General features: G+C 49.3%; 1 protein-coding gene and 1 pseudogene across 2 annotated transcripts in view; both read left to right on the top strand.

The window, feature by feature from the left end:
- Positions 1–1,292: 1,292 nt before the first annotated feature.
- LOC144108670 (uncharacterized) lies at positions 1,293–1,736 on the top strand. Its single transcript, XM_077641849.1, has one exon. It carries the CDS (start codon positions 1,293–1,295, stop codon positions 1,734–1,736), a length of 444 nt encoding a protein of 147 aa, XP_077497975.1.
- A 6,276-nt stretch (positions 1,737–8,012) lies between these two features.
- The window catches only part of LOC144108671 (uncharacterized), a 53,888-nt pseudogene continuing 46,695 nt past the window's right edge, over positions 8,013–15,205 (top strand). The window contains exons 1-3 of the transcript XR_013309494.1: positions 8,013–8,317; positions 11,714–12,030; positions 14,729–14,909. The product of XR_013309494.1 is annotated as an uncharacterized LOC144108671 (transcript). The remainder of the gene's footprint in view (positions 8,318–11,713; positions 12,031–14,728; positions 14,910–15,205) is intronic.

Genomic DNA, 15,205 nt, shown 5'->3' on the forward strand with positions numbered 1-15,205 from the left:
GTATGTGGAAGCGCTTCGTTTTATCTTCAGAGATGTGGGCGTATAAACCACGAAGGTCCTGCAAATAGCTTTCAGTTTTAGTCTCTTCAAATTACACTACTCCCACTTGCTCGATCTCTGTACTCACCGTGTATGTAACTGCGTTCGAAGCGTTAATGTTCTGGGTCTTACCTAATGTTCTTTGCCAAAATGATATTTCTGTATTAATTGCCTCACGTGTAGGAATTCTTCCTTTGTTCTCTCGTTGACGTTTCAGCCTTCGTTGATGGCACTGCTAAACGTGAATTAGCTGCAAGCCTAGGAAAATTGGTAGAATAATTATTCATGGCGACGTTCTTAGTGGTAGCTGACATGTCGAATCCCACCAGGACATGCCTTCGTGTCTATAAAGGAGAAGCACTCAAATTTATGTTACCCTCGCCCTCAGCTCGCCATTTCAGCGTCGTCCTGTTCTCTGCTACAGAGAAAGGTTGTAAGGTTATTACAACGGCCGGCACAGAACGGATGAAGTTGCCTGCCTGTCCTAACTGGGTGGTTTCAGGGACCGAAAGCTCTACTACTCAAGGTAAAACTCAGTTTCGCCTGTGCTTGGACTGTGCATGGAAGCCAGACCATGATCAAACCAAGCACACACCCTCAAGACTAACAATGTATGACTATGGGTCTTGCTACTCATAAGCATGATATGCCTGTACGGTATGGTCATAGCAAGTGACCAACAACCACATGACTGATGACTAGTGGTCACTTGACCTTTGACCTTTTCCTTTAGAGCTGAGATTTGCATCACCCGATGTCACGTCATGCGATGACGCAACAACGCCGTCATACTATTCTTCGCTATAAATACCGCCGGCTTTTCTTTCGCTCGTCTAGTAGGTTTATTCTTACCCGGGTTGACCCTCAGCCAAGAAGTAATGTTTTGTAAATGTTGTTCTGGCCAGCCTAAATTTTATTAATTTTGCCGTATTTATTCTATCTCCTTTTAGTTGCGTGTAATCTTTCTTGAATTTGGTGACGAGCCATATGTCCTGTTAAAAGTCGGCTGCACAGACGTTCGTGGCGTGCCGGCATTAATGACTTTGTAGTGCCCACCGACGCCACAACGCAGTGATTCTATTTCGGCGCGCCGAGCTGATGCCTTGGTGCCTGTTACGCAGAGCGGCAGAAGGTGAAAATAAAGTAGAGCGACGCGCACCCGGTGGGCAAGGTCGGCAAAGGCTGCTCGGTTCTAGAAGCCTGAAATGTTGCAACCCCGCGGTTTCCCAACATTGGCAACTCCCGACAGAGAAATGGCCTACCCCAGCAACTTACCACCCTCATGCGACCTTCCGCTTGACGCTACCTCGCGAACACGGGACATTGCTACAACTCAACTCCAGCTGCCATCATTATGGCGCAAGAACCCACAGGTGCAGTTTGCCCAGGTGGAAGCCCTCTTCTATGTCCACCGCGTCACTTCAGAGACTACAGGGTTTCACCACCATCTTTCCAGCCTGTCTCCTCAGATGGCTGAAGATGTCGCGGACATCATATCTGGACCATTGGGCAATTCCCCATACCGGTATCTCAAGCAGAATATCCTGGTTCACACCACAGTGTCCGAGAGCGCGCGCCTTCAGCACCTGCTCACTGGCGAAGAGCCTGGAGATCTTCGCCCCTGTCAGCAGCTCACTAGCATGCAGCAGCTCCAGGGAGAAAGCAACGTTGACCCCAACAGTGTGTTGCTGAGGTAGCTTTTCCTACGGCGCTTTCCGCAGTACACCCGCCTCGTCCTGGTTGCCGCAGGGGGAGTGTGTGACTTTCGATCGCCTGGCCCACTTAGCTGATGGAGTGCACTAAGTGCATTTTACTTCTGTCGCCGCCCGCACTTTCATACCAGATTCCTCTGCCAACATCTCAGTTAAAAGCCCGGATCGACCAGCTCGTCGCTTCTCTCGCCGCACTACGGACGTCTTCACATGGCCAGCGCGGTTTCTCCCCACGTCCTGGCCGTCGTTCTGCCTCCCCGATCAACGTACGCTTGCGTCGGCCTTCCACCTCACCTATGTGCTGGTATCATCGTACTTTCCAACACCGTGCCCTCCGGTGCACTTCCATATGCAACTGGTCGGGAAACGCGATGCGTGATCAGTGACGGCGGCATGTGACCTCACCTTTTAACCCGGCAGCATTTTCCTAGTCCTGGACGGCCTTTCCCGCCTGCGCTTCCTCGTCGACATGGGTGCCGATGTCGCGTACTGCCGGCCTCCAAGCATGACCGCACTTCTAAGTGAACTGGATCTCGTCTTCATGTGGCGAACTCTTCCTCCATCGCCCCGTATGGTCTGCGATCTCTCACTCTCGACATTGGCTGGCGACGCACATTCGGTGGTCTTCATCGTAGCCGACGTATATCAGTCCATCCTTGACTATGAGGTTCTGACCCATTTCGGCCTGGACGTCAGCATGCACCCATCGCCTCATCGACAGCAAGAGACGCCTTTCTATCACTGGCGTTCTGTTGGCTGTCACTCCCGGAAGCGTGCGGATGTTAGTGCTTCGGCTATGCCCGTACGATGAAGTTCTGCAAGACTTCCCTGAGGTCACGAAGCACTGAAATACTAAACCAGCCACACGAGAACAGCGTAACCCAGCACATTGTTAAGCGTGGTCCACCAGTCGCAGCACGACCACGTCGTCTCTTCGGTGAGCGTCTGGTGATTGCTAAAAGGCAATTCGAGCACGTGCTTCAGCTGGGTATAATTCAACCTTCGTCCAGCACTTGGGCCTCGCCCTTCCATCTGGTGCCCTAGAAAGAACCTGGTGGCTGGCAGCCATGCGGAGGTTTTCGGGCACGCAAAGCTCGCACGGTCCACGACAGCTATCCCCTTCCCCACATCCAAGATTTGACCACCGACTTGGAACGATGCAAGAACTTTAGCAAAGTTTACCTTGTAAAGAAGCATCCCCAAATCCCCGTCTAACCTTTCGATATACCGATATCACTACATTTCCGGCCTGTTTGAGCAGGTGCGCATGCCTTTTGTGCTCCGCAACACAACTCAGACTTTTCAGCGATTTATTGCCGAGGTGAAGCACGGCCTCCCAGTTCTATTCGCCTACAATGATGGCATCCTCGTAGCGAGTCGCACACTGCAAGACCACGAGCGTCACCTTTAGGAACGTTTTGTCGCCTTCAACAATTTGGCCTGGTAGTAAACGCATAGAAATGTGTCTTCGGGTCTCCCGAGCTCGAGTTTTCTAGCGAGAGCTACACTACGCTACCCAGTCGAGAATTTCGCCGTGAGCCTGGGAGGCCGATATTGCACGAGCGCGAAACCAGAGAGGAGCAGCAGGTACGCGGCGCATGAGGTCAGAGTTCGCCGCCGCCGCCGCCGCGCGAGGAGCCGCGCCGGGCAGCTCGTGCACGGCGGATGTCGTCGGAGCTCAGCCGCTGCCGTGGTCACGTGTGGGCTAGTGTGGATAAATTGCGTATGTTTGGCTGTGTGTATAAAAGCTGAGGTGATACGACTCGGTGTATCACCATCGCTTCGTATGGGTGACGAAAATGAGACTCCAGCCGCTGCTATGCGGCGGTATCGTCAGGAGAAGATCAACTCCTCGGGCCCAGAAGTCGTCGCCTGGAACTTGGCAGCTCTGCAGAGAAAGAATGAACATCAGAAGGCTAAACAAGCGGCGGAGATACCTGAGCAAAGAGAAGAACGTCTTGCCAAGCGGAGACGCCAAGAGGCGGAGCGTAACATGTGGCCCATAGCAGCTTGTGTATCTGAGAGAAATCAAGCAGTCTAAAAACTGAGTAGACAGTATTGAGACAACTGCGTGTTACCTTACCGATCATAGGGCAGTGTTTATCTGTGTCAAAAAATGAATAAATAAACAATGTGTTTCACCGAATGCTTCAAAGCTTAACATTGTATTTACAACAAGCTCGACAACGTGCGTAACCAGGGGGAACTGCAGCTCTCGCTACGTGTATCCTGGCATAGCTGAGCTAAGCCACTGCCAATGTTTCTGGACCACCACATCTCTGCGCTCGGAAGTCGTCGTCCTCTGTCTTCATACGTCAAGGATGTGAAAAACTTCCACGTACTCACTACCCCGCGCAAACTGCGGGAGTTTCTAGGCATCGTGAATTCCTCACGGCGCTTTATTCCGTACAGCGGCGCGCTTCTGCATCCTCTCACAAACCTTCTTCGCACAAGCTAGAGCTCATCATACATTCCTGGTCACCCGAGGATCAATCTGGTTTCACGGCTGCTCAGCAAGCAGTTGCTGATGCGGTCCTTCTCATTCGCCCGAGGAGTGACGTGCCCACTCTCCATCATGGCGGATGCTTCCAGCGTAGCCATCGGCGCCGTTCTCCAGCAGCAACTTGACTCCGAGTTGCACTCACTGAGTTTCTTGGAAACTCCAGCCTGGTGAGATCCGCTACGGCGTCTTTGGCCGTGATGCTGCTTGCCATCTACTGCACCATCAAGCACTTTCGACATTCCTTGTCCGGACTGCAACGTTGTGTTCTTACGGATAATATGCCCCTGGCACATGTGTTCCGCAAGAGATCTTCCAAGTACGTCGCCAGAGAAAGTCCATCTTGACTTTGTGGAACCACTTCATCTTTCTCACGAGTGCCGCTACATTCTGGGTATGATTGACCGCTTTACCTGTTGGCCCGAAGCCGGTTCCATTGCGGACATCACTGCAGCAAGCCTTTGTTTCAACATGGGTTTCCCGCTTGGGCTGCCTTTGCATTGCTACAACGGATCATGGCGGGTAATTTGACTGTACCCTCTTTACCTCTCTCAACCGGCTGCTTGGCAGTAAGCACTGCCGTACCACAGCACACCACTCCTCTGCCAACGGCACGGTCCGTCGGCGCAATCGCAAGCTCAAGGTTGCTCTCACTGCGCGCCTGGAGCGAAAGCATTGGGTCGACCACCTGCCTATAAGGTGCTTGTTGGCCTACGCGTTGCCCTTCGTCGTGAAGTTAGCTGTTCCGCAGCCGAAGTCGTCTTTGGTGTGGCCCTGCGGCTTCCCGTAGACTTGTTCTTTCCGTCTGCACCCTCGCCGCCGCCTCTGCAATATTTCCAAGGCTAACAGGACTGCACTCGCCATCTGCAGCCCTCCCCACTTCGACCTTCCGATCATCGCATCTTCGATCATCCAGACCTTGCGCCTTCGACGCACGTTTTTCTTCGGCACCCTTACGCCTTCTTATGACGAGCCCTACCGCGTCCTCCACAAGACGCCCAACCCCCAACCAACCTCCTGAATGGTCGCGTGGTCTCATTCGACGGTCTCAAGCGTGCCCACAAGGAGGCCTCTTACGAAGCTCCCCTGTTAAGTAGTTGGCGTATCCGCCGATCTCCTTGTCGCTAAGAAACCCCTTCTTTCCGTCGTCGACGCGTCCGTCCGTTTCGCCGTTGGGTCTAGGCAAGCAGCCCTGTAGCCCCACGGATGCCACAACGCGGTGACGCTCAGTTTGGCGCTCCCAGCTGGGGCACCATCAACGCTATGCGGCAGGTGAACATAGAGTGACGCGTGCCCGGGGCGAAAGCTGGGCACGGACAGTTCGGTCCTAGAAGCCTACAATGTCGCACTTCTATTTTTGGGGCTCCGCTTCAACCCCGCGATTTTCCGACAACTTATTACTGGCACGCCATGACTGAATAGTGGGTGAGGGTCTGTCTGCAAACAATGTGCAGCATGCTTATTAATTTCTTGACAACTATAAGCTTCAGTGCTCAAAGCACTGCCTTCTCAAAAGTTTTCGCCACATTCATACTCCGTTTCCTGCTACCATCAGTTGTTTTGTCTCTACTGACGAACTGTCTCATCGTACGAACTCGAATTTTTCAAATGTTTGGCTATCCTCGCAGCAAACAGTTCTTTTGTCGGAGGTGTGTTCCCGATTACAGAATAGTTCTGTTGCATGATACACTCCACATTTGTGCTACAGTCGCAACTCAAGAATGCAGCGGCGAATTACCCTCACAGGATGCCCTCCAGCTAATGGCGTCGTCTAAGACACGGTCCCTTGTTCCTAAGCCTCTTTTTAACTTTCCTCCTAACCTCATGTCACCCTTGACCCGAACAAAGAACAACACAACCGCCACGTCTTTTTCGTTGTTCAGCCTATGAGCGCGGAGAGGTAAAGGAAGGAAGTTGAGAAAAAAAAGCTGCAGGAAGCCGAAGTCCTGTGTCTTGAACGACGCCATTGGCTGGAGGCCTCTTCTGAGGGTGGTGATAGGAGAGTGGTGATAGGTTGAGTTTTCTGACTGTTCTCGAGTAGCCATAACGTGAAGTAACTATAATGAGCCTAAATACACCATAAAACGATGTTTACTAACGTTAGAGGAAGTGTACGAGCAGCGTACGAGTGATGGGTATTTCATAAATCGTCATTACACCGCAGAAAAATTAAGCAAGCTTCAATAACATCGAGGATAACGGCGAATAAAATAACACTTCTCTTCCCCTCAAATCAACACAAGCCGACGCGCTAGAGAAATGAAGAAAACTGGTTGGGACTAAGCCGCGCCTCGGCCCTACCGCTCACGTCACTGGGCAAGTTCAGTAAAAAGGCTCGCACATATTCCTTACTTTATATCAGAGAGAAAGGGGCGGCTAAGAACTCGGGTTGAGGTGTTGCCCTAATGTGTTGCGAGCAGCAATGTAGAAATACATTTTTATAATAGATGATCCGCGCACAGATTTTGAATTTCACTTAAATACTCACAAAGACAACCTCTACAGTTATGTTGCGTAAAAATATTGCCATAGAAATGATTTCATGGTCTCTTTCAACGACGTTCTCAGCCGGTCCTGTCGCCGCTTCGGTGAAAGTGTCGAGGTGCAACCACACAGGCTATGATCGGCTTCCTAGTAGACACCTTCCCTAGAACTTGTTAGTGAGATGCGTGAACCGGTCTTCGTTAAATGTTCCGTGCAAGTTTTGGGAAATACAGCAATGCTTTTGCATTCATAGTGACCGACGCGATATGAAGGTTTTGGGAACGTGCTGCGAGCGTAATATTTCGCCCAGTCAACAAATTAGAAAAGAAATGCAGAACAGTTAAGGGAGAAGCAACAAGAGAATAATGCGACAAGAAGCATACGACAAGTTAGATGAATTTCTGAAGCAAGGCGGTTTATAAAACTCTCTTGCCATGTGGTTAGACCCACTATTGGCCACAGAAGTTTACCTGATGCAGGTGTGCCTAAAAAAAATTATTAGGCTCACTGGCGTGAGTCGATCGCAAAAAATGTGAAAGATGTGTAAGAATTAGCATTCTTCATCAACCGGTGCATTAAAATGTAAGACTGTGGTATAGCGCAACAGTAACCTTTTAATTCGGGAACACTTTTGAAGCGGATAGTACGTCGATTAAACGGAGCGCTGTGTGCAGGAATGAACAACGGAACACGAAAACGCTGTGAGATCTGGGAAATAGCAGCACGCTCGCCGCGCATGTGACACACTTCAAGTGTGTACCAAAGATTGAGAACTGCAAGGCTATCCGCACTTGTGACGATCAGCGCACGCATCAACATTATTAGGCGTTCATCATTCACGAAAGGGAAGTTTAGAACGCTGGCGCACACTCTATTGGCCTTTCTCAGGAGATCTCTTTCACAATATGCACAGGAACAAGTGGTGGAGTTGCTATATTATGTCAGCGCTTCCGTATTTATAGCAACATCGCAATAAATACATTCATTTGTAAGCCGGGCCTTTAGTCGTTTCTTCCACCATCTCCACCGTTTCAAGCAGTGTTTTTCGTTTGTTACCAATTTTTACAAAACTTCCATAAGCAGCTTTGAGTATATGAAGACAATACCGAAGTAACAGGGCTGTACACAAGTACCACAACATGTGCGTTGATGTGCTGAAAAATCGCATTACAGAGAAGCGTGACCGTCGGCAATTTTTTTAGCTCTCATTTAATAGTATCGGGTCGACACTGCCAGAAACTCCGTCCTCTAATTTTGTGGTCTTCCTGCAGGATGTCGCAAGCGGTGCCTGAGGAAGCGCGTGCCCTGCAGAGGAGGCGGCCCGTAAGGCGGTCACCTTCTCGGAACACGTGTCGGCTGCCATCGGATCACGCTCCTACCTTTGGATTGTGGCCGCGCTTGCTGGCATCCTGGTCGTCTCATCCATGATGGCCACGTCCGACAGCCGCAGCTCGAGCGCCACCTCGCGGTAGTTGGGACATGCACGAGGCAGAAGAGGAGCCTCAGCCGCTCCAGACAGTCCTGCAGCACCCTCCCCGGTCGACGGGCAGCCGGGCGGCGACAAGTTGAGGCAGCCGAACATGTGCGTATTCTGAAGATGGTGCTTAAGGTACACGCCATCTTGTTGTGGCTCTATTGAACTATAATCAGATCCCCCCTCAAATTATACACTGACTGTAATCTAGGCCCGAACATTTACCCGAATTTTGCGATATACATATATCGCATAAAAATACCTTGAGTCGCATGCTGGGCCTGAGACTGTTTCCTAGCATTGAAGCCCTGAAAAATGATCTACTCTGAGCCTCTGCGCCCCATGAAGTGATGTTCAGGGTTGCTAGTATTTTTGGGTCCGGAATATAATATCTTAAGCCTGAGATCCGTTTCTTTCATCACTCCATGTTTACAAGAGGCCATGTCACAACCAGTAGCAGTACAAAGCTCTTTAATTGCCACGGTAGCAGGTTCATTTTATGGCCGCATTTGCTTGCTGCCGTCTCTGGGAGAGTAGCCATGACGGTACTGCGTTATATTTCAAATTCACTATGTAGCGCGCTAACCGTCGGAATTTTCGCAAAAGGTTCTGCCTTACTGGTTAGAGAAAAACAGGCTTACAGGCTCACCACAGTGTGCTGGTTTTGTTTGGGGGTTTAACTTCCCAAAATGACTCAGGCCATGACGGAAGGCATATTAGAGGGCTCCGGGAAATTTCGACCAGCTGGGGTTTTTTAACGTGCCCCGACATCGCACAGTACACGGGCCTCTAGAATTTGGCCTCCATGGAAATTCGACCACAGCAGCCGCGACGGCTGTGTTTCGATGGAGGCGAAATGCTAAGGCGCCCGTGTGCTGTGCGATGTCAGTGCACGCTAAAGATCCCCAAGTGGTCGAAATTATTCCGGAGCCCTCCACTATGGCACCTCTCTCTTCCTTTCTTCTTTCACCCCCTCCTTTATCCCTTGCCTTACGCCGCGGTGAAGGTGTCCAACGATATATGAGACAGATACTGCGCCATTTCCTTTTCCCCAAAACCAATTATTATTATTATCACAGCAGCCCAGATCGAATTCGTGTCTTTCGGGTCAGCAGCCGTGCGGCATAACCACAGAGACACCGGGACGGCCTCACAGTACACTTTGTGTTAGCAGCATATATATTTTTAGTGCACTAGGGCTTCTACTCCGCCGAGAACCCGTTGTCTGTTTGTCTGAAATCTGCTTATGGCTTGTGGCCTAGCGGCCTCGGTGGTCAAGTCGCAGTCTTCCTAGCGTTGTCGCGTTCTCTCTGTGTCTGTCCGGTCCTCCCGCAACTTGGAAAGGTGAGTGCCAACCGTGTGGGTGTCACGAGCACCTATGTCACGTGACACAACCTTCCCACTTGAATGAGAGCTAACTGCCCACTGTAGCAGGTGGCAGTTAAATTAATAATTAGTCGCCAGAGGTTCGACGGGAAGCGCAACCTCTGTCTCACAAGTCGCACCGATGGAAGCACCTGCCTTCACAGAGCTATAGCGTGTCTCTTAACAGCTGCACCACTGCGCCCGGAGTGGTATGAGGACTTCCAGGGATCTGTGAATGTAGATAATCTCCAATTTAACTGCACTACGTGTCTAAAATGGTGCAGTATGACGAAAACTTGCATAATTTGACAAATGAAACCAAATACGCCAGTTTAACGTTCAAGATAAACCATGAAAAAGCAAGGCTAACCATGCTGGCGCACTATAATTAGTGATTCGCTCCTAGCTAAACCACCCGCGATTTTTCTTTCTTGTTTAAAATCTGATACTTCCAGCGCATCAATACTCAGCATCACTGTTCAGAGCGAGGACACCTGCGCCATTGGAGGCTGAGTCGGATTGCTCCGCCATTATGATCTAATTATATTAAAGAATAAATAATTGGTTCTAGGGAAAGGAAATGGCACAGTATCTGTCTCACATATCGGCGGAGACCTGAGCCGCGCCTTAAGAGAAGGGATAAAGGAGGAAATGAAAGAAAGAAGAGATGCCGTAGTGAAGGGCACCGAAATAATTTCGACCACCTGGGGATCTTTATTGTGCGCTGATATCGTACAGCAGTCGGGCGCCTTAGCATTTCGCCTCCATCGAAACGCGGCCGCCGCGGCCGGGTACGAACCCGGGTACTCCGGCTCTGTAGCCGACCGCGCTAGCCACTGAGCCACCGCAGCGGGTGGTCGAATTCCTTAAGTCTGGTCCTTCGGCACTGCGGTATAAGACATGACACAAAACTTTTTTCCGCACAGAGGGCCTTCTGTTAAGAAGACATTTAGAATTTTAGTGCTAGTAAACCATATCACATTTTTCCACTCTTAAAAACGATGTATTCGAGGCAAACCATGGGTGTCGTGATACTAAATGCTCTTTGTGCCATCGATACAACAAATGCCAACTTTGTCAACCAACCGGATTACGTTGGTTCTTATCTTCAAAGCGATAACTTTGGCGTCCGTAACACTGTTCGGCCGCAGTTTGATGAATTAAGAGCACTGATGGCCCTGTGCTGTGCGATGTTAGTTTAGATAAGTTTGGAATTGAAATTTGAAGTTTATTCATTTTTAAACCGGTAACAAACGCGCAATAAAGCAGGAGCTAAAGGCGTAGCCCGATAGGGGCTCCTGCGGTATCGAGCAGTAACTGCAGACAAGGTGCAATTTAAAACAAAACTTGCAAGCATATACCATATAACTTCTATAGAAAGCAAACGTTGATAGTGAGCAGAAAATAAAACTGTAAAAAACACTAACAAGCATATAGAATAAATCAACTATACGTAGCCCACGTTTGAACAGAAAGTCGACTTATTGTATTTTAACAAAGCAACATAAGGAGAAATTATAAAGTTAGTCATTTATTATTTCACTCTCCAGCAAAAATCTTCTGAGTGACTTATTTTAAATACGTGCCCTAAAATCAATCCTCTTTCCTAGGTTATTTAAAAATAGAAGGACTTGGAAGTTTAAATTTTTTCTGTCATAGTTTGTACGTATGCGTGGTGTTCTAAGTGTTTGTTTCCGTAAGCAGTATCGACTTGGTGTCTTAGGCCCGACGTTCCTATATAACTTATTTTTTATGTATTGTGAAAGCTTGCAATAGTATATCTGACTAGGTTTAAGATTTCATGTTTTAAGAAGTGGGGTTTAGTCGGTAAATCTTGAGGTCTTCCCCTGCAGCTTTAAAACATTTCTAATTTTTTTTTCTGTGATATGCTTAACCGGGTATAACCGGGTAGTAATTCAAGGTGTCGCAATTAATCCGGAGTCCCCCACCTACGCTTTTTTCTATTCCTCTATTCATTATTTACGCCCTTCCCTCGTAGAATAGGGAATATGCCAAAATTAATAAGGCAATATAAGCGCGCTTCCACTTGTTCGCGAAAATCTGCATTTGATTTGCTTGCGTACAAAATTACTTGCGAGTTCTAAGGAAGTCGTCTTGCTGTTGCCACTCCGCCAACAGGCAGGCGAACCAGGCCAAAGCCCTTCGGCGCTCCAGAGCTGGACGTGGCTCGGCGCAAAAGGGGGCCCCGCGTCCTGCGCCGTCGGCAGCAGGCGACCGGCAGCTGGAGGCGGACCCCGGTGAGCCCGAGTACATCCGCCAGGTCGAGGGCTGCCGCTCGACGGTGTGCCGCTGGCAGGGCGAGTACCTCGGGGGGAAGCTGGACGAGACGGTCGACCCCTGCACGGACTTCTACAGCTACGCGTGTCCCAGCCGATGGTTCCACCAGGACACCCTGCGGGCATGCCGTACAGAGTCTACGCGGCTGGACACCTCATGTGAGCGGCGCTGTTGGTCGCCTTCCTCATCCCTTTACACTGTGCTTATTGGCCACAAGCAAGCGAGAGTTGTTCGCCCTTTCGTTGACAAAAACCACGTTATTCCGCCTAATTTAATAACTAATTTCAAGTTACCTATCTTGCTTTGAGTGGTGTTATAGAGAAAATTAGATACGAAATGTCAATTAGATACTAATTGTTTGCCTAGAATGCGCGGAAGGGAAAGATACGATTATCCGAATGTAGCGCCACTGTAGGGCTGCTTTGGTATTCACTAATGCGAGGAATTTGAAACATCTAGCGAAGAACTTGGGCGATAATATGCTCTATAACTAGCAACGGTGGATCGTCTACTCTCGCTGTCTCTAACACCGTGACGCGACTAAGAGCGAGAGTCACTCAGCCACGGAATTCTTTTCTGGACACTGTGTCAAGAACTACAGGAGCGCATTATTTGAAAAAAAAAATATGTTCATGAAAACAAATTGTAATAGACAGAACTTCGAGGACAAGATAATGAGCACCATTACCACGAGCACTAACTTTTAACAGATTTTATTTTCCGAACCATGCATATTTATGCCCAGGAAGACTGAACATCAACACCTGACATGAGCGCACAAGATTAATATTGCAAAGAGAAAGCTTTAGATAACGTAGGCATGCCGGTAGTGAGGGAAGAAGCATATGAGCAAGACCTGGGGTCGTTTAAGCAACCTACTACGGAAGCATGCGTGCAACGTTGAGGATGGGCTACGCAGATTGCTTGCGAGCTCTGCATCTCATTTTAATCACTGAAATTAGGCGCGCACATTTAGGTAAAAAAAACCTTTTGTCTTTGAGTGGGAAATCACTGACGTAGCCCTCCCAGTACTGATGCGCGTAGGCTTCGCTCAGCCGAAAGAAATCGCACCAGATTGGCAGGGAACGGTGGCGGGGCGCAGGGGGTCTCCTCGCTGGTGTGCTGTGCGATGTCAGTGCACGTAAAAGAACCCCAGGCGGTCGAAATTTCCGAAGCCCTTCACTACGGCGTCCCTCATAGCCTCAGTCACTTTGGGACGTTAAATCCCCCATAAACCATTAACCATCTCCTCGCTGGTAGCGGAATTTTCTTCGTGCTTCAAACGACTTTGCAAGCTCTGCCGTTTCGGGTGGCACTAGCGGCATTGAAATCGCCTAGGCGCTTTAGCTAGTACTTTATCTGGTAACAGGGTGTCCACCTCTGCTCCTCAGATCCCGTAGAAATGTTCAAGGAGGGGAAGAAGTTGGCGGGCGGACTACGACACGGACGTTTTTCGCATATCGCCAACGAGTTTCACCGTGTGGACATCGCTTAAGCAACTTTCTTTATGAGAGACTTATCTCACAGCCCTCTTTTGAAGCGAAAAGCTTCACTACGCCAGCTTTTCAAGCCGTCAGCGGGGCCGCAAGATTAACCTTCAATGTAGCTAGAGGTCATGGTGGCTGCACGTTTCACCTTGAATGTTGGTAGACGTCAAACCACGAGCATAACTGGTGGTAGTCAGGTTCGACACATGACGTCACCTACGGCAGCGACACCAGCGGCTGTTACACCAGGTACCTCGAATTTGACCTTTGACCTTGGCATATGGCCTTGACCGCCGGCCAAGCGGAAAAGCGTCTGCCGGCATCGCATGCGCAGATCATGAAAGTGGGTTCCGGAGCCGGAGTTCCCGGGTTCGAACCCGACCGCCGCGGCTGCGTTTTTATGGAGGAAAAACGCTATGGCGCCCGTGTGCTGTGCGATGTCAGTGCACGTTGAAGATCCCCAGGTGGTCGAAATTAATCCGAAGCCCTCCACTACGGCACCTATTTCTTCCTTTCTTCTTTCACTCCCTCCCTTATCCCTTCCCATACGGCGCGGTTCAGGTGTCCAACAATATATGAGACAGATACTGTGCCATTTCCTTTCCCCCCCAAAACCAATTATTATTATTAAAACCCTGGTGCACTTTGAAGCGTTCAGCGGAACTCTAGGTGTGACCGATGCGACGCCTGTCTTGGAGATCGACACTCGAACCGCTCCGTAAGGGAAGGGAAGTGAAATGAAAGTTGGTTTTAAGGAAAGGAAAGGAAAGGAAATTACGCCTGTCTCACATATCTCAGTGGACACCCGAACCGCGCCGTAAGCGAAGGAAGATGAAAGTTGGTTTTATCTATGGAAACCGACAGTCGCTCGACCACAAACGTAGCCAGGGAGATGAAGCTTTTCGCTTTCGACCAGGATTAACCAGAGCTAAACCACCAGCAATTTTTTTTTCAGATCAGCCTTCTTGGAGCAGAAGTTTCCACCTACATACCCCTTTTCTCCATACCCAGCAAAACTGGGCAAAATCTTTTTTCAAAGGGAAAAATTTAGGAGTGCAGTTTTTCATATATCTTAAGGTTCCGCTATTGCAACCAATATATCCACAGATATTCACTCGGCAGGCTTGAAATTTTTTATTTTAGTGTTCTTAATTTTGTTTTCTACAGCAGTCTTAACTACTCGATGCGCGTGATAGAAAGACTGAAAAAAAAGATTTTTATACGCATCGGAAGAATGGACTATTACCCTAAATAATTCCGTTTACCTTACAATATGCCACTATCCGATATTTTTGTCCAAGAATGTACCTTACAATATGCCACTATCCGATATTTTTGTCCAAGAATGTTGCATATGGACATCCCGCAGGTATCGACTGGAGAACATGTTCCACGAGTTCCGCCAAGCAGACACGGCCGGCGAAGTAAGCAACCGAGACGCCAGCTTCCTCTCGCGGGCCGCTGGTTTTTTCCTTCGCTGCGTCTCTAAGGAGAGGAGTCGCGGACCTTGGCCGGACTTGCTGGACCTCTACCGACACTACGGCCTCGAGGTGAGACCAACCACGGCATTCGAGGTTTCCAACCACCGTGGTAAAATTGTACATTTAGAAAAGTGCATGTCAAGGTATTTGCCAGCATAGTTAGAGAACTCTTGAGAGATAGACGCTAGAAAATCCGGTGCTTTCAAGCTAAGTTTTTTTTGTGAAAAATAATTGTTAGAATATGCTCAGAGTACAGTGTGCAAAGCACAATGAAGTTAGCCTCACTATTCGTGAACATTAAATTTCCGCCGTCTGGGCAGTGAATACTGTCGTGCAGTGCACGCAACAGGGGCGTATCTAGAGGG

Source organism: Amblyomma americanum, chromosome 10 (assembly GCF_052857255.1).
Source record: "Amblyomma americanum isolate KBUSLIRL-KWMA chromosome 10, ASM5285725v1, whole genome shotgun sequence".
Lineage (NCBI taxonomy): Eukaryota > Metazoa > Arthropoda > Arachnida > Ixodida > Ixodidae > Amblyomma > Amblyomma americanum.

Coding starts and splice junctions, on each gene's coding strand:
- LOC144108670 (XM_077641849.1), top strand. CDS start 1,293: ATGGCCTACCCCAGCAACTTACCACCCTCATGCGACCTTCCGCTTGAC.